The following is a 27,505-nucleotide window of genomic DNA, read 5'->3' on the forward strand; positions in this document are numbered from 1 at the left end:
CCAACTGCTCGTTAACGCAAATTTCTAATCAGCCAATCACATGGCAGCAACTCAATGCATTTAGGCATGTAGACATGGTCAAGACGATCTGCTGCAGTTCAAACCGAGCATCAGAATGGGGAAGAAAGGTGATTTAAGTGACTTTGAACGTGGCATGCTTGTTGGTGCCAGACGGGCTGGTCTGAGTATTTCAGAAACTGCTGATCTACTGGAATTTTCACGCACAACCATCTCTAGGGTTTACAGAGAATGGTCCGAAAAAGAGAAAATATCCAGTGAGCGGCAGTTCTGTGGGCGAAAATGCCTTGTTGATGCCAGAGGTCAGAGGAGAATGGCCAGACTGGTTCGAGCTGATAGAAAGGCAACAGTAACTCAAATAACCATTCATTACAACCGAGGTATGCAGAAGAGCATCTCTGAAGTCACAACACGTCGAACCTTGAGGCAGATGGGCTACAGCAGCAGAAGACCACACCGGGTGCCACTCCTGTCAGCTAAGAACAGGAAACGGAGGCTACAATTCGCACAGGCTCACCAAAATTGGACAATAGAAGATTGGAAAAACGTTGCCTGGTCTGATGAGTCTCGATTTCTGCTGCGACATTCGGATGGTAGGGTCAGAATTTGGCGTCAACAACATGAAAGCATGGATCCATCCTGCCTTGTATCAACGGTTCAGGCTGGTGGTGGTGGTGTAATGGTGTGGGGGATATTTTCTTGGCACACTTTGAGCCCCTTAGTACCAATTGAGCATCATGTCAACGCCACAGCCTACCTGAGTATTGTTGCTGACCATGTCGATCCCTTTATGACCACAGTGTTCCCATCTTCTGATGGCTACTTGCAGCATAATAACGCGCCATGTCATAAAGCTCGAATCATCTCAGACTGATTTCTTGAACATGACAATGAGTTCACTGTACTCAAATGGCCTCCACAGTCACCAGATCTCAATCCAATAGAGCACCTTTGGGATGTGGTGGACCGGGAGATTCGCATCATGGATGTGCAGCCGACAAATCTGCAGCAACTGCGTGATGCTATCATGTCAATATGGACCAAACTCTCTGAGGAATGTTTCCAGTACCTTGTTGAATCTATGCCACGAAGGATTAAGGCAGTTCTGAAGGCAAAAGGGGGTCCAACCCGGTACTAGCAAGGTGTACCTAATAAAGTGGCCAGTGAGTGTATATACACAATAAGAGAGAAGTAATTTTGACAAAGATCCTTGGGGGACTGAAACTTTGATGTATCAATATAACAGTCCATGAGAACATAACATGTTGTTTGGGGGCTTTATTTTATTTTGTTTCTTTAACCGGACCACTTTTCAAGTTACTCTAAATGCTTCTCTTTGCAGATTACCATTTTACTTTAGGCTGTGATTTGTTTTACTTTAGGCTGTGATTTACACATTACCTCCGTGTCGCCTGGTACTTACCTGTCTGCAAGAGTTTGCTCTGCATGTGCGGCTTACAGTAGGTGGCTTTGGTCAGGGTGAGCGGTTTGCAGAGCACCGCTTTATTCTTGACGTCCCTCACCACCCCTCCACCGGCATATGGCACAGTGCCCTGGTTCAACAGCTGGAGAGCAACCAGACAGGCTTTAAGATAAGACTGTCATACTGAAAAATGTGTGTTACATTGTACAGACTGATTAAGTTGTCAACAGCGATACTATCAAAATTATTGGCAGGTTTCTTTTATCTGGTTAAAGGGCTTGACTCAGTCCAATGTTCACCTAGATCCCTTGAAGCACAACAAAACTACCAATTATAAGATTTTTATTTATAATGGAAAGCCTGGGGGGAAAAAAACTATCCACCTCGAAAAATAAGTAAGCATTGGCAGGAATAAATAAACATTACTTTACATTTGCAAAATAAGCTTTGCATACAGATCAAGAGACTATTGTATAAAAGAGAAGGGATACCTGCAGCAAAAAAATGTTAATAAACGTTTATACATATGTAGAAAATATTGCACTGCACTCCAAGTATTTTGAAAACCACCCAAGGAAAATGAATTGCACAAAAAAGAACAAACGATGAGACATCAAGTAGTTATTGTCCTTTCGGATTATATGACACACTCCTTCAGTCTTTAGTAGATAGTTTTTCCAGGGTGGATATTCTCTATATTTCAGACATTAAATGATCAACCTCAGAACCTTTTTCTACTGAATCAATGTAGATAATCTTAAAGTTGATTAATCAGTCCATATAGTCACAACTGACTGGCAATCCGGGAATAAAACAAAGCTTACAAAAGGACAACTTTTAACATTTCATTAAAATGCAAAATGTCAAACTTCTAGTTATTTTGCACAATTCTTACCCCAACTTTGGCCCCTTGCACGTCAAAACCTGTTAATATAGATATGGAAAAAAAAATTGTCACTTGCAGTGATGTATCGCTCTCTCACACACACCCCACACTAAAACCTCATTCACACATGCCTACAAACCTTTAAATCTTCCTTTAATTTTACGTGTTGGGCATGTGGGAATGCGAACTGGAGTCGCGGCCTATTGACATTTACTGAAATATTACTAAATAATGACAGTTTGAACCGTCAGATTACCATATCAAGGTATTTTGTCTGAAGCAAGAGATTTATTTGGAAACCAGTCAAAAACTATTTAAAAATGTCTGGAAAATGGACAGACAGGGAAATAAGAGAGCTACTGTGCAGAGGTTGAGATCAACAGGCAGCTGTGTGATAGCCTACAGATATATGAAAAGGAAAGAATGTAGAACATAATAGAGTTATAGCTGCTGTAGTTTTAGATATAGCAGTTACCCTACACAAGCAATGACACAGAAGGCACCGTCATGGCATGTGTGAACAAACACTATCCATAAATCTCAGACAGAAGCCGTACATGTGAACGGGGGAAACCACTGGTGATGCCGGGTAAATCATTCTGACAATATTACGAAATTAATGTTTTAAAGTGACTTAATATCTGCAAGCCTGCTTCAACAGCCACACACACAGATTAAGAAATCAACATACTTGCATACTCATGTATAGCCAGACAAACATACACAAAACTAATGTTCGTGCATATAAACAAACACACAAGGACTCCAGTATTAGTTCCCTCACACACACACACAGAGATTCATACTGACTCATGGTAATATTTAGACACTCAGACATTTTGATTCAAGAATATACAATAGACACACACAAATATACACCCACTTCCACAGGTATGCATGGAAACACACTTGCACAGTTGTTGTGTGTTCCTACCCAAGCTCGTGTTTTCTGGGCCTTTCTGTGTGACCATGATGGGGTCATTCTGCTGGCAGTAGAACCTTAGCAGACACTGCTGATCACAGAATTGCTTCATCTCTGCCCGCCACTGCACCGACTCCGTCAGATTACCCTGCACCTTACAGCAATCACATCGCGCCGCCTAGTGGGCAACAAGGGAAAATCCAGTTGTATTGTCCAAAGCAGGAAACCCAGAACTTTGACACCATTTGATTTCAGTGACTGCTGGATTGAAGTATTCACTTAACATCTCCCCTATGTAACCAGAAAATTGGACAGAAATGATTCTAAAAATTATGGTCGTCTATAACATCTGCCGTCTTGGGAAGGATATATATCTACCAGTGAGTGCCCCTCCCTCTCAAATTCCTTCATACTTCCCAGTTTTTCCCACATCAACATGAATATTAGGTATTGCACAGGACATCAACGGACCTTATAGTACCAGTCATTAAACTTCTTGGCGCAGGCCTCACTGCAGAAGTCCCTGGTGACCCCACCCAGCTGTCGGGTCACCCCTCTCTTACACAGCTGGTTGCAATGGTTACAGGTGACGCATTTCAGACCCAGCCGCTTGACAAAGTCCTGCTTGAACAGCAGCTTACAGCCTGGGAAGGATTGCCACAGCGGAGACAGAGGGTGGAAAGGGGGAGAGAAAGAGAGAGATAGAGGAAAAGAAGTTGAGAGAAAGATGGGGACAGAAAAATTAATTGCCAGGGCAGCTTTAAATGGTGAATGCCAAACAAAATGAGAAGAGTCTGTTTAAACAACAGAGATGCTGGGATAAGAAGTAAGAATTGAGAGACATGAATAGAGACATCTGGCTTTTCAAGGAATTTAATGCTTTGGGAAAGGCCACTGCTGTACACAATGCTATCCAAAGTAGCTACAGTTTAATCAATACCAATTAGCTAGCCATTAGAATATATGCTAAATCAATGATGATGTCACATACTGGTTGTACATGACATTGATGTGTTTTTTTTCCCCATAAATTTATTTCTGATTTTTCTCTTTTTTCTCCCAATTTAGTGGCCAATCGATCCCTATTTTAGTTCAAACACCCACCCTCGTACTGCATGCGTTCACCAACTGCATCTCTCGAAGGAGACGCCTCCCCACTTTCGTGACAAGGCGAATCCAGACCGAACCACTGGTTTTCCCCCACACACACACAGATGCATCCCTGTGACAAACACAAACCGACTCCGCCCCCCTCCCAAAGACAGCGTTGCCAATTATTGCTGCTTCGTCGAGTCCGGCCATAGTCGGATCTGATGAGACCAGGGTGCGAACCCCGGTCCCCAGTGGGCAACTGCATCAGCACAAAGCTGATGCTTAGACCGCTACACCACCGCAGACCCCCATTGATGTGTTTTTAAAAATAAGAAGGATTTGGTTCTGTGCAGCCCTGCAACCTGTTGCATGTAAAGGGTCTCAATAATCCCTACAGCACCAGCAGCAAAAAAGGTAATTTAAGAGTTGGGTGTGGGGGCTGATGGGGTAGAGGAAGCTCTTACCTTCACTGCAGAAGGGTCTCTTGACCCCTGAGAACTTCACTGTCTCATGGAGTGTTTTCTCCTCTTGGCAGTACTCGCAGAAAGTCACAATGCAATGGAGCTTCTTGTAGTCCTCACAGCATGTCTTACTGCAGAACTGGTACATCTTGTCCTGAGAATGGACAAACACGCACACAGACAAATTTTCCATTTGTTGTTACACAGGATATGACGAAACAACCCTTGTGCCATATCCTAGAGTGAGAATTTACACTGCAGATAAATTCAGACAACCACCCGATGTGACAACCCATGTCTTGACCCGATGTACTTACCTATCGTTACTGTAAAGGACAAAAACCTCAACAATCTAATCGCCTATCTTACAGGCAGCATTGCTTACTAAACTACCTAAACCAGCTATGAGGGAGTATCAAGTAGGGATGTTCCCTCAGTGTTAATCAAGTTATGTCCACAACATCTCAAGAAGGCTCATCAGTCCGATCCAACATCCTTGGATCACCCTCTTCTAAATCCACCCTCAGCTGAATTAACAAAGCTACGCATATCTTAACCAAGGCCTGCATAGAAAATACCTCTCCATGCCTCTTGTTTTCAGATTAGTCCTCAGGGACCCACATCACTGCTAGTTTTCTATTCTGCAAGGTAGTTCATTTACGTTCACTTGTGCCAAATCTAAAAAATCTGTTTGATTGGCTTGAATAACTGACACAACAGGTAGATACTGGCAGAATAGAAAATCCCGCAGTCACACTGGTCCCGAGGACTGTTTTGAAACCATGGGAATAAATTACCCTGTACCTGCACTTGGACTAACACCTAACACCAAATCTTACCATACGACTCCGGCCCTTAACTTGACTACTATTCATTTGTATTGTCATGCTGCATTGAGTAACGGTGCTTTAAAATTACCGCAGCATGGGAGTGGAGAGATGTGCCTGTGCAAGACGATTTTTCAGGACTGCTATTCGAATCCATTTTCTCATATTCACTATTCATAACCAGCTTGTTATTTAATTTACACGATGAACATAAATTCACATTGACATAAATCCTGCTTTGTTAATAAAGTGTACCAAAAAGGTATACCGCAATATTTACATTTTAAAACACTTGTGATTGTGTCGTTTTTATTTTTTTTTTTTTTAATAATTGTTGTTTATCGTATGATTATTGAATTAAAACCAGCAAACCTGGTCTGGTGATGATATGAAGCCAAAATTTGGTCTACATGGCAACCGTACCATAATACCCTATTCGTGAGCAAAAAAAAAAAAACAAACAAAGCAAACGTATACATGACTGGGAAATCCTCTGGGTGTCAGTGAGTAAGTACGGCAGTCACAAAGAACAGAATGGTTTCACCTCCCACTCCAGAATCTCAGGCTTAAGGCTGAAGGCTCCTCGACAGTAGTTGCATTTTAGCTGTACGCTGTTGTTTGTGGTGGGGGGCACCTGTCCATTGGTCGTTGTCTGCAGTGTGGCATTCTGAAAGGAGAGAAATCGGAGAATTTCTTGATAAACTTTTTTGCAAACAAAATCTGAGGTTAGCTCAGATTACTAAGAAATACTTCTTTTTTTTTTTCATTTAGATCTACAAACCCCAATTCCAATGAAGTTGGAACATTGTGTAAAATGTGAATAAAAACAGAATACAATGATTTGCAAATCCTTTTTGGCCTATATTCAATTGAATACACTACAAAGACAAGATATTTAATGTTCAAACTGATAAACTTTATTGTTTTTTGCAAATATTCACTCATTTTGAATTTGATGCCTGCAACACATTCTAAAGAAGCTGGGACAGGGGCAAGAAAAGACTGGGAAAGTTGAGGAATGCTCAAAAAACACCTGTTTGGAACATTCCACAGGTGAAAAGGTTAATTGGAAACAGGTGAATGTCATGACTGGGTATAAAAGGAGCATCCCGAAAGGCTCAGTTGTTCACAAGCAAGGATGGGGCAAGGATCACCAATTTGTGAACAACTACGTGAGCAAATAGTCCAACAGTTTAAGAACAATGTTTCTCAACGTACAATTGCAAGGAATTTAGGGATTTCATCATCTACAGTCCATAATAACATCAAAAGATTCAGAGAATCCGGAGAAATCTCTGCACGTAAACGAGAAGGCTGAAAACCAACATTAAATGCCCGTGACCTTCGATCCCTCAGGCGGCACTGCATTAAAAACCGACATCATTCTGTAAAGGATATTACCACATGGGCTCAGGAACACTTCGGAAAACCATTGTCAGTTAACAGTTTATCGCTACATCTACAGGTGCAAGTTAAAACTCTACCATGCAAAGCGAAAGCCATACATCAACAACACCCAGAAACGCCGCCGGCTTCTCTGGGCCCGAGCTCATCTGGGATGGACTGACGCAAAGTGGAAAAGTGTGCTGCGGTCTGACGAGTCCACATTTCGAATTGTTTTTGGAAATCATGGACGTCGTGTCCGCCGGGCTAAAGAGGAAAAGGACCATCCAGATTGTTATCAGCGCAAAGTTCAAAAGCCAGCATCTGTGATGGTATGGGGGTGTGTTAGTGCCCATGGCATGGGTAACTTGCACATCTGTGAAGGCACCATTAATGCTGAAAGGTACATACAGGTTTTGGAGCCATCCAAGACACGTCTTTTTCAGGGACATCCCTGCTTATTTCAGCAAGACAATGCCCAGCCACATTTTGCACATGTTACAACAGCGTGGCTTCGTAGTAAAAGAGTGTGGGTACTAGACTGGCCTGCCTGCAGTACAGACCTGTCTCCCATTGAAAATGTGTGGCGCATTATGAAGTGCAAAATACGACAACGGAGACCCCGGACGGTTGAGCAACTGAAGTCGTACATCAAACAAGAATGGGAAAGAATTCCACCTACAAAGCTTCAACAATTAGTGTCCTCAGTTCCCAAACGCTAATTGAGTGTTGTTAAAAGGAAATGTGATGTAACACAGTGGTGAACATGCCCCTGTCCCAGCTTTTTAGGAACGTGTTGCAGGCATTAAATTCAAAATGAGTGAATATTTGCAAAAAAACAATAAAGTTTATCAGTTTGAACATTAAATATCTTGTCTTTGTAGTGTATTCAATTGAATATAGATCGAAAAGGATTTGTAAATCATTGTATTCAGTTTTTTACACAACGTCCCAACTTCATTGGAATTGGGGTTTGTATCATGAGCTTCACTTGAACTGCACCTTGCATGAAATGTGTCCTATAAATATATGTCTTCATGCATGCTCAATAATCCAGGTAAGAAAATCAAAGAAAGTTGAATCCGTTCATCTGGATACAACGTTCATTGACAGATATGTTTCAGCACTTATCTAAGTGACATCTTCGGTCTAAACTGACTGCAGGCAAGTATCCCCACCCCTTATAAACAATAAAGCTGCATAACGACCAAATCCAACAATCACTTTCATATGCAAATTGGGCGTGATCGTTAACTAGAGTTACAAAGGCCATGTGTATTATTCACAGAGGATTTGGGAATGTTTGTAATCACAGCGTTATAAAATGTTGACAGATGTACCCTTAACCCCCCCCCCCCCCCCCGTTCAGGGATGGTCGTTCCCTCTTCACATAGATGGTCTCTGACTCCCCGTTCAAACCAGCGTTCCTCCCTATCAAGGATGTGCACATCCTCATCCTTGACAAAGTGGTCACTGGCCTGTAGATGGGTGTAGACTGCAGAGTCCTGGCCTGACATGTTAGCTCTTGTGTTGTGCCATCCTCTTGGGAAGTGTCTGTTTAGCTTCCACGATGTACAAGTCAGCACATACGGAATTCACCACTGGTTTACGCTTAGGCAGCTGTTGTCCTTCCCCTCCCTTCGATTGGGACATTTGATTGTTGTTTACCGTATACCAACACATATTGATCAGTATTTAAGGTTTGATTCTCATCATCCACTGGAGCACAAACTAGGAGTCTTCGGGACACTGTGTTGATGGGGACATTGCCACTGAGCTGACAATGTCCCCACCAACACAGCGGACGGGGAAGGAGAAATCCCACATTAAACAAGTGTGGTGATCCTAACTGGGCATTTGCCAAAGCCAGGAAGACGCTCAAACAGTGCACCAGCCGATCAAAGAAAGGAAAAGGACAGCAGCTGCCTCAGCATAAACCAGTGGTGATTCCGTATGTGGCAGGAGTGTCGGAAAAGTTGAGACGCGTATTTTACAAAGACCACGTCTCAGTTGCTTTCAAACCCCAAAACACGCTGCGCCAGAAGTTGGTCCACCCCAAGGATCGGGTCCCCCGGCACAGACAGAGCAATATAGTGTACGCTATTAAGTGCCAGGAGGACTGCTGTGACTGCTAACACATCAAGCCAGGACTCCGCAGTCTACACCCATCTACAGACCAATGACCACTTTTTCAAGGATGAGGATGTGCACATCCTTGATAGGGAGGAACACTGGTTTGAAAGGGGAGTCAGAGACCATCTATGTGAAGAGGGAATGACCATCCCTGAATCGGGAGGGGGGGGGGTTTAAGGGTACATCTGTCACCATTCTACAATGCTGTGATTACAAACATTCCCAAATCCTCTGTGAATAATACACATGGCCTTTGTAACTCTAGGTAATGGTCATGCCCAATTTGTATATGAAAGTGATTGTTGGATTTGGTTGTTATGTAGCTGTATTGTTTATAATGGGTGAGGATACCTGCAGTCAGTTCAGACTAAAGAGGTCACTTAGATGAGTGATGAAATGTATCTGTCAATAAATGCTCTATCCAGATGAACTGATTCAACTTTCTTTGATCCTATAAATATAGTTTGACTGACTGATATCCAATAGGCAGTCACAGTTCCTGTGTGCAAACATTTTTAAATTTCTATTCAGCATCACTTCTAGTTAGACGAGCTACGTTTAATTCACCCAGGGAAAGAACAATCCTCTCTGAGTAAATTTCTTTTGATAAATTATCTTGGCCTTGCTGTGAATGCGTATAACAATCTCATGAAAATCAAAACAATACAGAACCTGCTGTGGCAAAACAGGCTTGATGAATGCTACCACTGTAGTACAGGCTTCAGAATACCTCAGAGTACCTGAAAACTGGTAAAAGGAGCATATTTGCAACTTGGTATTCAAACAAGGAAGCTGGCATTTGAAATAATTTGCAAGTCATGCCTCTTCCTTGTGCTCCTACAACCACTGAGCAAATATACTCCATGGGTTAAAAAAAAGATCCCCATAAAGCATTGCATGATGAAAACAAGTACATTATGCTGTAAAGGGCAGCACGGTGGCCTAGTGGTTAGCGCGGTTGCCTCACAGCAAGAAAGTCCTGGGTTCGAACCCCAGGGTTGTCAAACCTTGGGGGGGGGGGCATCCCAGGTCGTCCTCTGTGTGGAGTCTGTATGTTCTCCCTGTGTCTGCGGTGGGTTTTCTATGGGTGCTCTGGTTTCCCCCATCATCAAGAGAAACATGCATGTTAGGGTTTATACTCCTGTCTGTGCCCCTGACCGAGGCAATGGGAAAAGAACTGGAGTTGGTCCCCGGGCGCAGCATGAAGGCAGCAGCCCACTGCTCCTAGCTACACAGATCACAGCTAGGATGGGTTAATTTGCAGTAACTGAATTTCCCCAAGGGCATTAATAAAGGAAACTTAATTATTAAGGGGATTGTCCCCTTTTAATGAAAGTATGGCATAACTGCAGAGCCGTCCCACCTTGAGACAAAGAAAGTATCGGTTTCTTTGATTGGGAGGAAGTTAGATAAGGCTTCTTTGGTGAGGACTGTTTATCGTTTTCTGTCACTGAACCTCGGGACACTGAGGGGAAAAGCTCAACAAATGAAACGGTAGATGCAGAAAACTGCATACAAGGCAACATGGGTACAAACACATCCATCCATCCCTCCATTCCATCCATTATCCAAACCGCTTATCCTGCTCTCAGGGTCACAGGGATGCTGGAGCCTATCCCAGCAGTCATTGGGCAGCAGGTGGGGAGACACCCTGGACAGGCCACCAGGCCATCACAGGGCCGACACACACATATTCACACCTAGGGACAATTTAGTATGGTCGATTCACCTGACCTACATGTCTTTGGACTGTGAGAGGAAACCGGAGCACCTGGAGGAAACCCACGCAGACACGGGGAGAACATGCAAACTCACAGAGGATGACCCAGGACAACCCCCAAGGTTGGATTACCCCGGGGCTCAAACCCAGGACCTTCTTGCTGTGAGGCGACCGCACTAACCACTGAGCCACCGTGCCACACTGGGTAAAAAAAAAAAAAAACAGCAGGTATCCCCACCCCTTAAAAAACAATACTGTACTGTATTGATTATAAGGGTGGGGATACCTACAGTCAGTTTAGACTGAAGATGTCCCTTAGTTGAGTGATGGAACGTATCTGTCAATAAACGTATCCAGATGAACTGATTCAACCTTCTTTGAGCCTGGTGAAGCTAGCTTTATGTCTTGTCATTTGTATTTGCTGTGAACTGTGATCTACAAATTCATTTTGCTTTTACTTCAAATTACAGCTCCAGTCAGCAGTCTCAAAACTAGATTCCTAAGAATTCAGTTTGACCATTTCATAAATGGTACATAATACTCTTGAGTTCAGCCAACTGGAAACTTCAATCTCGAAAAAGCCAAGCCAATCCAATTTTGTTTTAATTCTTCTTTTCCCTTAAAATCAAATCCTTCATGGTCTATTTTTGTTGTATGCATGACTGTTGCTCCCTTGAGATGCATTATAAGCCCACTGTAAACATCATAAAGAAATTCATGAGAGACCCGCTGAGTTAGCCATTGCAGGAGTCTAGCTTCTAAATGACCATCTGCTGCACTTTGGACTGGTCCAAGAGAGGAACCACTTGGGAACAGCAGGGCTTTAGGATGTTTTACTTTCAGAATTTACATGCAACAATCAGGTAAACTGGTCTGCTGGGGGGGGACATTGATATCTGATTTTCCAATATATTACTTTGATTCCTTTGTATATTGCTAAGAAAGAAATGCCTGAGATACTAACAGACAGATTCAGAATAAATACGTGGAGTGGGATTTCTTCCACGTCTACCGCTGAAATATTCTTCACTCATAAAATTCAAAGTACTTCATATATGAACTTCTGTGACACCAGTGATGTAACACAAGGATTGTATTATGTTATATATCTTGTGGTTTTTATCTCTGTGTAATCTGCGGGAACTGGCTGGACAACAAAATTTGAATTTGAACTTCATAGTGTGGTTCAATACAGCACCTGGAACTTTGTGACGCACTGAGAGCTGCAGAAGTTGAGGACGTTTCCCTCCGGCAGTGTGGCCTGGTACTGCGGTAAAGAATTCCTCTTACAGAAGTGACAGGTGGGCTCTGTGTCTACACAGGGAGAGAGATGTCATAATGTTTATGGATCACAAAGCTGAAATAAAATACATGCTTGAAAACCAGTTGGAATTTTTCATTTTCTTTCATTTAATATTCTATCAATTTTTCAATTCTCTACGACTCCTTGATTATATACCTTTCTGTAAAGCCCCTTATAAACTCTGCAGTCCTTTAAAAATCAAGTTGTCACATAATATTTATTGTTTATCATTGTTAGAAGTAATGGGGAACAGGGGAACAGCAGGAATTTCCTTTAAGATGATTGGTGCAATGTATGCATTTCAGAGATGAGGATGCACACATCTGATTTACATAAAAAAATAAATCTGAAAAATAGTTTAGCCTCGCCTGGTAGTATTGTCTATAATCACCACCATCCACATGGCAGTCCTGTTCGAGTTCAGGAAGGTGTACCAACTAACTGGTGGTAAAGAAGTAGACTCTAGGTGGAAGATAGTCTAAGTGGATTTATTCTCAACCGCCAGAAACCAAACAAACGCTTGGTGATCTGGAACCAGATCCCACCAGAGCCCCATGCCCTGTGTTTCCTGTTATTCATCTCCCTAGGAGTTTCACTTTTGTGTACAATCTAAACACTAAAAAACAAAGGGGTAAAAAACAAAAAATACGCAAAGAAACAAAGACCATTCTGAACCCTGGCAAAAAAGGTAACACATAATTGCTTCTGACACTAGCACCAAGACTTCCTGACTACAGACTGATCTACAAATGCTCCCAAGATTCTCGTTCCTTCTTTCTTTGCATATGATCTTTGTGTGTACTCACTGAGGATAGAGATGGCAGCTGTCTTGCCCTTGTTCATGCATGTGATGGAGCAATAAATTCCCATGGTGCCGCTGGCTCCCACGCTGTGAAGCACCTCACCTGTCTTGATCAGGGTCTTACAAGTCACACAGCTTGCCAGCTTACTGTGGGCCTGGGACAGAGGGAGAAAAATACACTCAAAAGTCAGAAAAAATTAAACAAAGAAACAGAGACAATGTCAAATGATCAAAAACTCAGAATTATACACTGCCTCAATCCAAAAAGCTTTAATCTATTTCCTTTTCAGAAGTCCAAAGTGGCTTTTAAATGTTGCAAATGTCATCCTAACAAGCAACAGATGTAAATGAAGTCTTCTGTAGTTAAATACAGTGATGGACTGACATCAGCCCATTTTATTTGACAGGAAATTGTAATGCAGCAAAAGCAGTAGCAGTAATACCAGTGACTAAAAGTGAATAACTGTCAAACTTTAGTCTGAAATGTAACCTTGTCTATAATTTTTTCCCCCGTACAAACCTCATTTTCAGAACTCTAAAAAGGGGATCATACAGAGGCTTGAATTTTTCATTTTCCCATGGATAAAAGCAGCTTAGATGATTGATTCTTTTTACTTTACAAGTCAAACCTAAAACTTGCTGATATAAGAATGTTGACCTGCTCATAATTATTCACATCCTACCCTGGTAGGCACAGGTCAGAAATTATTTTTCTATTTTAAGAAAGGCACAATTTGACTGCCTTGTTGTCTTTATTTGGGTATGGGGAAAGCAGAGTCCTCTTTGTAAACCATTGCATACTGAGCCATGAACCATTCAACTATGGGGTGGATGGTTGTGGTTCATCAGCTATCTACTACTACTACTACTACTACTACTACCACTACTACTTCTTTCGGTGGCCCCCATTAGGGGTTGCCACAGCAGATCATCCGTTTCCGTTTCCATTTCTTCCTGTCTTCTGCATCTTCCTCTGTCACACCAGCCATCTGCATGTCCTCTCTCACCACATCCATAAACCTCCTCTTTGGCCTTCCTCTTTTCCTCTTCCCTGGCAGCTCCATATTCAGCATCCTTCTCCCAATATATACAGCATCTCTCCTCTACACATTTCCAAGCCATCTCAATCTTGCCTCTCTTGCTTTGTCTCCAAACCGTCCAACCTGAGCGGTTCCTCTAATATAATCGTTCCTAATTCTGTCCTTCTTCATCACGCCCAATGAAAATCTTAGCATCTTCAACTCTGCCACCTCCAGCTCCACCTCCTGTCTTTTCGTCAGTGCCACTGTCTCCAAACCATATAACATAGTTGGTCTCACAACCATCTTGTAAACCTTCGCTTTAACTCTTGCTGGTACCCTTCTGTCGCAAATCACGCCTGACACTCTTCTCCACCCACTCCACCCTGCCTGCACCATCTTCTTCATCTCTCCTCTGCACTCCCCATTACTTTGTGGTTGATCGGCTATCGTGGTCATTATATCCCAAAACCCACCAAGCACGTTCAATATTTTACTAGCCAGCTGGGGTTTTAGAAGAGCATTGGGGGGCTCCAAATTATGGTTGGTTACCTACCAGAGTGGCTGATAGGCAAAAGCAAGTATTTGTCCGGTGTTAATTTTCCAGTTTGCAACCAACTACACGTCACTATAGACCCAATGATTATATTCAGCCTTGAGCCATCTTCCAGCAAATGGCTATATCACTGAGTTGAGCGAGGACCCAACAATTCCCAGTGCTTCACAACTGAATGTTCAATGAACTGTCGTTGCCAGGCAACAAATACAACTCAAACCACTAAATTTTGGTCAATATTGCTTAGCAACAAGTTCCACCACTTTCAATAAAAATGGAATCAGTAAAGGTTTGATAAATGAATACTAAACAAAAATAATTTACTTATCTTTTGAGATGTTTACTGGTATCTATGGATGGCCTGAGATGATTAGATGACAAACTTGGTGGTGATCCTAACATTTGAATACATAGCTAAAATTACTAATATTTCAGGGACAAAATTAAATAATCCTGAAAAAGTATCATCCGCCGCAACATCAATCCAAGACCCTTTGTATCCGGTCAGAACCAAAGCATCACCCACTTCCCCAGCTTCTAGCCCCAGCCACCACTGTTCTTTACCAAAAGTACAGTTTTGTTTCAAAATAGAGGATCAAAGAGTTATAGTTAAAATAGGGCAGATGGTGTGATTGGTTGCTCTACCCTTCACACCCAAGACCCAAGAACACAAGTCAGGGTTTCTTTTCAAACCCAAAACCTGCTAGTTTTCCAATTTTCACACCAACACCCAAATAGGGGAGGACTAATTAGTGAAAAAAGTGGTGTAGTTTTGGGTTGCTCTGAAAATCTATGTACACACAGCTCTCCGTGGCATGTGACCCAAGTACTGCTGGTCTATATGAACGCAAAAGATGACCCTTAGACAAGTTCCAGTGTTTTAACGTTTGCAGGACTAGGACCTTTTTTTTCAGGGCTGAAGTTAACCCTAACCTTACCTGCTTGAAATCTCTGATGCAGTTCTGGCAGCAGAAGCGTTTCTGCTGTCCGTCCAACAGCAGGAAGTGGTTGGCTGTGGCTCGGCTGGGCAGGTAGTCACCACACTGCTCACAGCAATTCATGATCAGCCCGTTGGCCATACGGTACACGTTGAAGCATGCGTCGCTGCAGATTTTGTGCGTCACGGTCTTGAAGCTTACCTCGTGCCGGATCTGCGAAAAGGGGACCAACAAAAAAAAAAAAAGTTGCTGTACTCATTAGTAAAGCTCCTTTACAAGCTTGGTTTACCATATCTGCTCATTAGAAACAACAACTTTGCTTCTTCAAACTCGCTGCTATTACCCGTTATTTTCTTTTGCATTTTTCTGCTATGGTGAAGATGTAAAACCCAAGCTTTATCCTTTTTCAGGGGAAACACACCTAACAGCAATGCTGAGATTTATAAAACACTTAAAATCAGCTAATGGTACGCAACTGATGTGTATTCTATTCTATAATTTTTCAAAAGTTTGCTTGAGATCTGCTAAATGTTTAGATGGAAATATTGCTAGAGATGGACAGAGAGAGAGGAGAGACATAAAGACCCCATTTACACTTGGTATTGTCAGGCAATCGCTATCTAGATAAATTATCGATTTTATGTTGCCCTTTGTATTTACACCTGGTACTGACTTGTTTGTTGTTGTGAGAGTGGTTCATGCCAGAGCTAGGCAAGTCTGAGAAAATTATGTCATTCAGAATAACAGGTGTTGTGCTACCCACCATATTTGCCCCATTTGCAGGTCCCTCAACATTGATCAACTATCTAAAAACTCTGCATCCTCTAAGAATTAATGAGCAACTGGAGCAACCATGTTTTCTGTGACTTGGCACTCCCAATTATCTGTAATCAACCTCTTACCTCATCAACATTATGTGAGTTTGCCTTATTGTTAATTTGCTTTTTGTTTTTCCATCTCATTTTCTGTTGCTATGGTTACATGCTCTTGATTTAGACTGTTGTGGTTAGGATCGCTCCACTGATCTTGCATCAGTGCTAACGTCGGTATGCTTGGTACTCAGATGGTACTTCAGACTTGTTGTGCTGTCGGTGGAAAGTCAATCTGACACCATGATATGTACATACAACTTTTGCTCTATTCAAAGTTCCATTAAGAAGCTTTTTATACATAAAATTTACCGACTAACATGCCAGAGGGGTCGGTTGTCATTCAGTGTAAGACCGACTTCACAATCTGCCTTTTTAATTTTTTAAAAGCATTCAGGTTTTCAAGTTAATCATGTCCGTTAACACACCAACTTTGACAGCTCTAAATTTTCTACATTGTTTGTACTCAACTGCAGCAGCCTCTTACTAGTTGAAGCTAGCTACAGACCCCTTTTTTGGTGTTTGCTGATCTTCAGAATAAGCTTTAATATGTTTAACTATTGGGTGTGGGGATGACATTACTCCTTTCTGGGTGGTACTTTTCCACCAATGCGAGCATGCTGTGCAGACTGCATTTACACCAGGGTATTTTTGGCGGTGATCCCATCACAATGCATGCCAGACTTCCTCCAGAAGTGTTCTGGCAGATTTAAACACCTTCCAATCACAATGTTTGCTGTGTGTATACACCTTGCATTATTATGAGTTTTTCCTTATCCCAATAGTATATCCATATACAGACTGCGTTGTTAATAACAGGTGTGAATGGCATCTGAGAGACAAAGAGAGAAAGAGATAAAGATCGGGAGAGAGAATGAAGACAGAAAGAGGGTGAGGCCAGAGAGAGAAGAGAATTTTGTTGTGATGCATGTTAGACTATCTGACCTCAGTGAGCTTGCCACAGACGGTACACTTGGTTTTGAGGTTGGATTTGGGTGGGTTCTGCTTGTTCTCATAAGCTCCCAGGCAACCAGTACTGCAGAACTCCTGGAAGGACTCGCTGGAGTCAACCTGGGCGACGATGGTGCCCTTCATAGTTGTGATGTCCCTGCAAAACACAACCAAACACAGACAAGCACACAGACACAGCAACAGACAAATGCATGCATGCACAAAGAGAAAGAGACATGCGCGCGCGCGCACACACACACACACACACACACACACACACACACACACACACACACACACACACACCATTACAAGCAGTCACATCGGCAATAGTGCTGAGCCTTAACTATCATCCAAGTCCAAATTCTGTCATTCCAAAGTGTCCTCATATTAAAATAATCAGCAGTGTGCTTCAGGACGTGAACAGCAGTGAGTTTTATTCGCTGGACACACTAACCCATCCAATCAAAGAACTCGCTAATGGGAAATTTCAATCTAACCCTGACCATGCAACATGCTGCTAAGGGCTTTTACATGCACACATGCATGTACACACACATGAGCGCGCCATAACAAAACACACACACACAAATAAACACACCTTTGTTTAACTATATCATGGGTACTTTGTATTAACCATAAACCAAACAATTGCACATCCAGCCTTAAACTTAACCCCATTTCTAACTAGAGATGCACCGATTGCAATTTTCTTGGCCAATTCTGATTTCCTTTTTTTTTTTTTTTTTTTTAATCTGAGCTGCTGATTCTGATTTTGGCCGATTCCGATTTTTTTCCCCCTAAGAACTATAATTGACAGCATACACAAACATTTTTGTAACTTTTCGTTAATGGAAATTTCAATTGTGTGTTCATAATAAAAATTTGACTATTAAAATAACTTACATTTTCTCCACAACTGCACCAGGTTACAGGACCTTCTCTCACTCTCACTCAACAAATCTCAAAATAAAAAAGAGCTCCAAGTTACTGGACAGAGCTTTTTTGTGCAAATAAAATCCAACTGAAAATGAATATCCCACTTTATCTAACAAGTTTTACTTCCCCAAAGTAAACGATGATTTTCGACGACATGTTTTAGCGTGTGTGTGTGGCTTTGACGTTACTGTCTGTGCTGCTGTGTGCGCGATGTAAACCATCATGCGGCACATGCGTGGAAATTTGACGAGCACAGAATCAGATAGAAATTGACCAGCCGGTCACCGGTCATGGCCGATTAAGCTGAAAATTGGCCGATTCCGGTCACCGGCCGATCGATCGGTGCATCTCTATTTGTAACCATAAACTTATTGCTGTTCAGTAGGGACATACAAAATGTCAACATCAAATATTTACTAATTTTTCTATGCTTGTGAAGATGCTGGAAAGTAGAGGAGAGGAAGCAAGAAGTGTGAGAACATGTGAAAGATGATGTCTAAATGTATCCCATAGCCACAACCAAGAGCTTACAGTGAGTGTAGTACACGCACATGCACACAGACAGAGGAATGCGACAAATGCAAGCTTTAAATATGTAAACGGTTTGCAAGGAACTTTAAGGGGTTTCCTCAAATTGCAATCTTAAGGAAACTCCAGACCTTTAGGACACACAGAAGTTTTTTTCGAACACTGCCAGCACCTCCAGAACCCTCTCAAATGTAGAAGATTTTCAAGAAACAAACCTCAAGTCTTGTCTCCCCCTTTAATTTACAGAATTCAGAATTCTTTTTGTTTTTTTACTATTCCCCAACCATGACGACATGTCCAAATCTAACCCCCACTCAAGACCATTCTCATCTGGTACGTGTTCAAAAAATGTGAGAAAAAAAAAGTCAAGTTTGGAAACTGCGCTAAAACAAGAAGGGGTCTTACTTTTTGCACATGGTGCAGTTCTTCTTGGGGGCTGGTTTGTGTGAGAAGGCGGAGAGGCAGGTGGTGGAACAGAACAGGTGTGTGGAGCCTTTGCGCTGGTACGCCGTCTGTCCCTTCTTCAAAGGCTTCTTACAGTTTGCACAGGTGACCTGGAATTAATAAACAGATGAATGAATTACTTCTGAGGGGCTATAGAAATCTTCCAGCTCTTCGGGCAGAGGTCCTTAACGCTGATCTTTGAGGCCCACAGTACTGCTGGTTTTCTATTCTACAAGGTAGTCAATTTTATTTACCTGCTGAGTCAGGTCTAAATCCTCACTAATTAGATGGCTGGAATACTTGACAGAAAAGAAAACCAGGTCTGTGTTATGATCTACCACTTTAGGGGATGCAGAGTACGATGTTAAACGGCAACCGTCGGGTCATCGGCGACTAAACTGGCACCCCCACTTCAACCCTTGGGTTGTTGTGAGGAGGGTGTGTAGACACCCAGAAGGACTAAAAACAAAAACTGTACAAGGGTGGATGAGTTCCTCTGTTAACCAACAGCCATCCATACCTGGAGAGGAGATAGGGACCACCAGGTACTCCCCTACTAAAACACAATGATGACTCAACCACACTCAATCACCATAAACGGTGGAAGAGACTTGTTGAGGCATCAGCTGTGCTCCTTAGGATATGGAACTGATGATGATGATGATGATGATGAGAGTAAAGGGGGTGTCTTTATGGATGCTCAATAATCCAGGTAAGGAAATCACAGAAAGTTGAATCAGTTCATCTGGACACAATGTTTATTGAGAGAAACGTTTCATCGCTCATCTAAGTGACCTCTTCAGTCTCAACTGACTGCAGGTATCCCCAACCTTATACAGCATAATGACCGAAAACAATTATCGGTTTCATATGCAAATTACCATGACCATTAACTAGAGTTACAATGGCCATGTGTACTATTCACAGAGGATTGGGGAATAGTTGCAACCAAAGCGTTGTAAAATGGCGACAGATGGACTCTTCAGTCCCCCCTCCTGCGTTCAGTGGTGGTCGTTCCCTCTTTACACAGATGGCCTCTTTGACTCCCCGTTCAAACCAGCGTTCCCTCCCTATCAAGGATGTGCACATCCTCATCCTTGAAAGAGTGGCCACTGGCCTGTAGATGGGTGTAAACTGCAGAGTGCTGGCCTGACGTGTTAGCTCTTCTGTGTTGTGCCATCCCTCCTAGATAGGGAGGAATGGTGGTTTGAATGGGGAGTCAAAGAGCCATCTATGTGAAGAGGGAACGACAATCCCTGAACTGGGGGGGGGGGGGGGGGCTAAGAGTACATCTGTCGCCATCTTACAATGCTGTGATTGCAATCATTCTTCAGCCCTCTGTGAATAGTACACATGGCCACTGAAACTCTAGTTAACGGTCACGGTAATTTGCATATGAAACCGATCGTTGGTTTCGGTCGTTATGCCACTGTATTGTTTATAAGGGATGGGGCTACCTGCAGTCACTTTAGACTGAAGAGGTCACTTAGACGAGTGATGAAACGTTTCTCTGAACTAATTTCAACTTTCAGTAAAAAGGGTGTTTTCCTGAAAACATGGCATCAACTTTTTTCACCCCCTGGTTTCTGTAGCTGGAGGATTTTTGCTACTTTTGGTATTATTTCAGCCAAATTGAAATTCAAGTACAGTGGAACCTTAACAGTTGTTGAATATGTTTCAAACAGGCTGTTAAGAGTAGACAGATTTACCAGACACTGCCAAAACCCACCTGTATTTGACAGGTAATGGGACACCAGCAGGTTTTATAATGTATGTTAAAAACTTTCCAACCTATTCAGCACTGACTAGGGTGACTTGTGAGATAAATTTTAAAATATGAACAAATCTAAACTAAAAAAAAAAAAAAAAATCCACCAGGAAACATGTCTGTGTAATGGGACTTACTTCTTGCCTGATTGCAGAAAGCAACTGAAACTAAAACTAAATTCAGTTCTTAAACTGTTGTCCGCATTTAATACCACCGAAGCAAAAGAGTTTATAAAATATGAGCAAAGAGGTTTCAAGAATTTTTCAAGACATATTTCAATGGTGCCTGGGGTCGTCTCATTAAAACATACAGGTACACATGCGTGTGAAGTCAACAGAAACTGCCCTGTTGGGCTTTGAATCTACAGCTATATAAACGCTGGCCTAACTCATGTCATTTCAGGGATGTGAATATGGCAAAAGCAAAAAAGCAGCAGCAAAGGAAATATGGGTATCCTGAAAAAACCCCAAAAAGGACCGTCAAATTTGTTTTTTTTTAATAAACATTGACTAGGGTCCCCACGCAATGATACAAGATTGATACAATGATTCAAGAGAAGTACAGTGGTGGGTATTAACAAACAAAAAAAGTCTCCCAGAAATAGTCAATGAATGCAGGGTGGGCATGAATTTACAGTTGAGAGCACAAGCTATGAGCTCCAACCCCCTTGTTAACTGAAGCTTTATGAGTGGAGGTAAAATAAACCACTAATTTATGTGCCAAATACTGCCCCTGTTACAACTAAACAAATTATCTGCTGCCAGTGATCGGAGGGTCACATCAGTGATGGAATTTCTTTTGTTTATAGGTTCAATAAATTATGAAAGCTATTCTGCAACTAGCTGTTCTGTAGTCAAAGTATTACTTACATACAGGTCTTAATTTTTGTCCATTGGTATTTACGAGCAGACAACAGTGTATTTTTCCACATGTACACGGTTTCTCACATGTGCGCTATAAATCTGATGTGAACAGTGAATAATGCAGTCTTCCACATTCTGCCTATATGCCATTTGCCCTGGAAAAAATATTTGTAAATCTAAACTGTAAACATCAGTGAGTCCAACAACAACCAACAGACAGAGAAATCACTTTACAAAGTGACTCTTTTGTCATTTCTAACTGAAATGTTTCAATTGAATGTTTTCTATTGAAACAAATGTGTTTTACAGAAAATAAAGAACACAGAGCACTGAAAGAAATTCAAGAATAATGATGGAAAAATGAAGCACAAACTCACAAAAACAACCGTAACTACTAATGGACTAATTGTTAGTGCCATGCTCTGCACAATGAACTACGCAGGACCACAATGAATGGTTTTACCTTGACTGTCCTGGGTTGTGGTTGACCGCCTGAGGAGGAAGAGGAGGATGAAGAGGACTGGCCTGCAGGTTTGGGGAGGGAGGTGGCAGGAGATGGAGAGTCCACTCCCGTCTGTTTCTGGTTGCGTGGGAACGAGGCTGACTGGGAGATCAAGGAGTCTAGAGGAACAGAGAGGACATGAAGCCTTCAGGTTCCTCCTGGGTGCGCCATAATGTCAGGACTGTACCAGCCTAGCCATTTCAGTTCCTATGATTTCAACCCCCCCAAAAAAAAGCCACACAAAAATACAAGACTGTATGTTTACCATAGTAAACCCTGGTAGAAATTAGCACCAGAGTTTAAAGTATTCAACTGTGATCCAACTATTTATACTCAACTCACACTGACTGTGTGTTCAGCAATAAACTATACCACCTATCTAGTTTATATCTAGTCATCTAAATCATATTGTATTTATAATCACATACTTAGGGTATCCATACACATATGTATGCATTTCTAATATTGTTTCTTACAGGTGCAACATTCTCATGTGTAAATACTGTTGAAAACTATTGTGCGAGAACTGAGATTTTTGCTTCCCCTTGGTAGATTTTTGCAGACAATAATTCCCTGAATTCTTCGACTACTTAAACTTACCAATACTACATTGTTGTTGAGTTACATTTTATGAGATTCATGTGTTTAATAAAAATCAGATTACAATTCAAAACAATGCTTTAAGGTTCTCACAGAAAGTTGAATCAGTTCATCTGGACGCAATGTTTATTGAGAGAAACGTTTCATCACTCATCTAATGCCCCTTTTCCACTACATGGTACCAACTCAACTCGACTCGCTTCTGTGTTGTTTTCCATTACCGACAGACCACAGCGTGGATTTTCGGCTGTCCGTTTTTTTCAATTTCAAATTGTACTTTTAAGATAAGACCGCGTCGGTATTTAAAAATGCCAGGTGATATCCCATGCGTGCATTGATGATGCAGTGATGCAAAATGACGCAGTGACGCAGTTCTCTGACCAATCAGAGGTCTGCATTGTTTTTGGTACCCTGTCCAGTTTTTTTGGAGCCCCATCAAAGGCGGTACAAGTGGTAACAGTTAGCAAAATGCCGGTACTTTCCAGTAACGGGAAATGAAAAAAAGGCGAGTCAAGTCGAGCCAGTACCATGTAGTGGAAGAGGGGCGTAAGTGACCTCTTCAGGCTGAACTCACTGCAGGTATCCCCACCCTTATAAACAATACAGTGGCATAATGACCGTTCATATGCAAATTGCTGTGACCATTAACTAGAGCTACAATGACCATGTGTACTATTCACAGAGGATTTGGGAATGGTTGGAATCAAAGCACTGAAAGATGGCGACAGATGTACTCTTGACAGATGGCCACTCTTTCAATGATGAGGATGTGCACATCCTTGATAGGGAGGAACGCTGGTCTAAACGGGCAATGAAAGAGACCATCTATATGAAGAGGGAATGACCATCCCTGAACGGGGGGGGGGGGTTAAGAGTACATCTGTCACCATCTTACAGTGCTGTGATTGCAAACATTCCCAAAATCCTCAGTGAATATTACACATGGCCATTGTAACTCTAGTTAATGGCCACGCCCATATTTGCATATGAAAATGATTGTTGGTTTCGGTCGTTATGCAGCTATATTGTTTATAAGGGTGGGTTGCAGCTATATTGTTTATAAGGGTGGGTCACTTAGTTGAGTGATGAAATGTATGTCAATAAACGTATCTTGATGAACCGATTCAACTTTCTATGATAAAGTGATGACATGTTTCTCTCAAACATTGTGTCCAGATGAACTGTTTGTTATTTCCTTTCCTGGATGATTTAGCATGCATAAAGACAATGCTTAAAAGTTGCTTTAAATGGTTGAGCTGTAGAAGCAAAGTTTTAAGATTTTCACTCTACCAACTGAGCTATATGTAACCACAGAGAATGCAGAATAATTGTGGAGCACTTTCGCTTTTCAAGATGGTGCTATATATGGTTGGCGTAATGTGTTGCTCCAATGTGTTAATTTTGGCAGGCTTGTTTTATTAATTTGACAATTTAGATTGCAAAATTGACTTTACTTGACTTAAATACATGGATGTGTGGAGGGTTAGGGGTTGGAGAGACCTAATGACTTCATTACCAGCCCTGGCGTGTGACCCTGTGTCTCCGTTCTGCACAGGCTGTGCTGTGGATCCTGGACCCCGCCCTGGATTAAAAGAGGCTGTGGGTCGACTGGCCGAGGAGTCTGAACTCAAACTGAATGCTCCGCTTATCTGAAGACCATTCTCAGCTTGGCCCTCTGGCGCCTGCAAAGGAAGTATTCACGCAACAGAAAAAGATTTTTAAAAAAAAGAAGAATAAAACCAATTCAATCAACAATTTCATAAAACGTCGACTCTGGATTTTGATTTTTTTTTTTTTTTATGACAGACACTGTGATGAAGTATGAAACTTTGTTATGTACTTGATTTATTTTAGCTTGGAGGTGAGATGTCTTTTGTGAGCCAGTGAGTGTTTTTCATGCTTTTTCCAACTAGAAAAACTGTTTTCATCACTGCTGCTGCTTTTGGCTCACCTCACTTCTATTTTATTGTTGATTACAAATGAATTTAACTGGAACTAAACTTCTGACATCCACTGGACTAACTGCAAAATATATTCCAGAAGATTCTTGTTAAGTCAAGTAAAAGCTGGCAAGCGAGCCACACAATGCTAGGTATGCTGAAACCTGAGAATGCAATGTCAAAGTGGACCACTACTCTTATCTTAGAACTTATTCTGTCAAATTTCCTTAATCTTGATGGGAACAGTTTTGGTTGTACGATCCAGGTTTTCCTAGGCCCATTCCAGGATCAGTTCCAGTAGGTGTTGTAGTCTAGGAATGGCTCTAAAAGTAAAATTTATAATCACAACATATGGATGACAATACTACAATGGTAAATCAAATTGTTGTGCTCAGATATTGAACATTGATCCCATTTACATTTCTATCTTGGTGAAGCGAATATACCAGCTGTGTGTGTTTGTGTGTATACAAGGCAGGTAAGGAATAGACAGCATCTGAGCAAATATGAATGAAATCCCGGGAATCCCTGTGTGTTCTAGTGGTTCTTACCACCATGAGGGCCGCAGCCCCAGCCTGCAGTGATGTAACTGAGGTGATCATCAGGTTAATGTCCGCCTGCGGCTCTATTGTGATTGGCTGGGTTGTAGACATGGAAACGGAGGAGGCTCCCTTCTGACTGTTGGACCCCAGCGTGGTGACACTGGAAATTCTAATCTCCGAGTCTGGCTCCGTGCTACTGAGGATCCCTGGGGAGGGTCCTCCAGGGGATGCAACGACTGCTGAAGGAGTGACTTTGTGCTCAGAATCCTCCTCGTCATCGATAACGATGGGCTCCGTGGCAACGCTCTGAGTCCTTTGGGCACCTGCAGAGCTCGTGGAAGACGCAGGGGGGCTAGGGGTCTTGGAGGGAGTTGTTGCCACAGATGCAGCATCAGTTGCCGCAGCAGCTGTGGGCTCAGGGCAGTCTGTGCTGGGCGTGTCATGGGAGGGGGCATCCGCGTTGGGCTGTGGCACCTCCTCCCCAACCAGCACCACATCATCATCGTTATCCTCTGCTTCTCCCTCCCCGGCAGTTTCATCCCCTGGCACTGAGGAAACTGCCTGCCTGGCATCATCTAAGGGGGGCGTGGTCTCTCGCTGGGTGAAGGGAGCGGCATCTGTGGGCTCCAACTGCCCTGCCTCCTTGTCTGCCACAGCAGGCCTGGATGCTGATTCCCCATCCATTGCTACCGCAACCACCTAGCAACATTAAAAAAAAAAGGCAGGGAAAAAAGGTGATGCCACTGCTAATACACATGAATAGTTGTATTCCAATGAGTGACGCTACTACGGGAAGCTCAGGGACTTGTGGGGGCTGAGCTCCTCTTTCACACTGCAATCTCTGCATTTCAGATTTCATCCATCTTTGTACTGGGTGCCTAGGTTTATATCATCATAAAAAGGAAAATCTAATTTTTGACATTGTAGGTTTCTGCTCCAAACCGTCTGTTGCAGGATACCCCCCCCCCAAGACACGGCCAACAGCATGGTAATAAAGAACATGTCTCCTAAGGCTGGAGCCAAAATGGACGTTGTGGCGACACTGAGGCAGTGAGCCAGTGTCTTGTGAAGGCTTCACTATATCACAATGCTAAGGACTTTGAGCTGCATTCAGGCTTTCCTACTCAACTGCAGTGATGGTGAACTCACACAAGCGCGTGTGTGTGTGTGGGGGGGGGTGTCGGTGGGGGGGGGCTGTTGAGTATGGGGCAACCTGAGTTGCAATGGGGAAACCCACTGCAGCTAAGGTCATGGTCACACAGCCAGATTGTACACTTGACACATATTGGCAGAAGTTCTGACAACACACTCTACATTTGGCTGAAGGAAACATCAACCGCTGGCATTACAGTGTTAAGGGGACATGTCACTCACAAGCATGACTTCTGAACAACAAGCTGCAGAAAACCATTAGAAAATAATAAAGGAAAGAAAGCAAGCCATTTGGTCAGAGAATGCTCTCTCCTCACAGACATGAAGCATTTCCTGGCAATGTTCCAATTGGTCATTCATTGAGATGGGCAAGTAGCCCTGCCACACTACACAAATGAGTCCAAAAATTTGGCCACCATTAAAAATTGTCACAGCCTAAGACCGCATAACGTCAGCATACATAGAGGACGCCACATTGTCTAGACTAGACTTGCCAATGATGGAACTCATCTGTTTTAAAAACACATCAGACAGCCAGAAATTGTACACTGTATGGCGCTAGTTGCATAAAGTTGAGACTTAATACTTATTTTGCTCCTGATCAGAATATTGAGTGTCAATGACGGAGGGGGCAGCAACAAAAGAGAGAAAGCAAATTTGCAAGGTTCAGGTCAGCCCTGTGTGCTATGGTTACACCAAGGGGTTCCTGAATGAAGTTAAAATAATAGTTCCAATTATTTAGTTTGATATTGTGATGGTTTATAATTATAGTTGATCTTTATAGGCATAAGGGTCAAAGTCTGTGGCATCCATTTTATTCAGCAGAAATAAATACATTTGTTATGGATGCACAATGATACCGGAACGTCATTGGTATCAGCCGATAAGAAGACAATTATCAGCAGATATGAAAATTTGCCGATG

General features: G+C 42.4%; 1 protein-coding gene across 3 annotated transcripts in view; it reads right to left on the reverse strand.

The window, feature by feature from the left end:
* zmym2 (zinc finger, MYM-type 2) overlaps window positions 1–27,505 on the reverse strand; it is a 57,474-nt gene that overhangs the window by 17,498 nt on the left and 12,471 nt on the right. For 2 of the 3 annotated variants that reach the window (XM_056289536.1, XM_056289539.1), the window contains exons 2-15: window positions 25,439–26,128; window positions 24,464–24,629; window positions 22,309–22,466; window positions 19,176–19,324; window positions 17,298–17,460; window positions 15,484–15,696; window positions 12,975–13,125; window positions 12,064–12,179; window positions 6,174–6,296; window positions 4,806–4,956; window positions 3,721–3,893; window positions 3,262–3,427; window positions 2,337–2,365; window positions 1,442–1,583 (exon numbers count right to left, since the gene is read on the reverse strand). In XM_056289536.1, the coding sequence (XP_056145511.1) occupies window positions 1,442–1,583; window positions 2,337–2,365; window positions 3,262–3,427; window positions 3,721–3,893; window positions 4,806–4,956; window positions 6,174–6,296; window positions 12,064–12,179; window positions 12,975–13,125; window positions 15,484–15,696; window positions 17,298–17,460; window positions 19,176–19,324; window positions 22,309–22,466; window positions 24,464–24,629; window positions 25,439–26,113 (2,575 nt within the window). In that variant the 5' untranslated portion in view covers window positions 26,114–26,128. The remainder of the gene's footprint in view (window positions 1–1,441; window positions 1,584–2,336; window positions 2,366–3,261; window positions 3,428–3,720; window positions 3,894–4,805; window positions 4,957–6,173; window positions 6,297–12,063; window positions 12,180–12,974; window positions 13,126–15,483; window positions 15,697–17,297; window positions 17,461–19,175; window positions 19,325–22,308; window positions 22,467–24,463; window positions 24,630–25,438; window positions 26,129–27,505) is intronic. The other variant, XM_056289537.1, reaches the window with a different exon arrangement.

Source organism: Lampris incognitus, chromosome 11 (genome assembly GCF_029633865.1).
Source record: "Lampris incognitus isolate fLamInc1 chromosome 11, fLamInc1.hap2, whole genome shotgun sequence".
In the NCBI taxonomy this organism is placed as follows: Eukaryota; Metazoa; Chordata; class Actinopteri; order Lampriformes; family Lampridae; genus Lampris; species Lampris incognitus.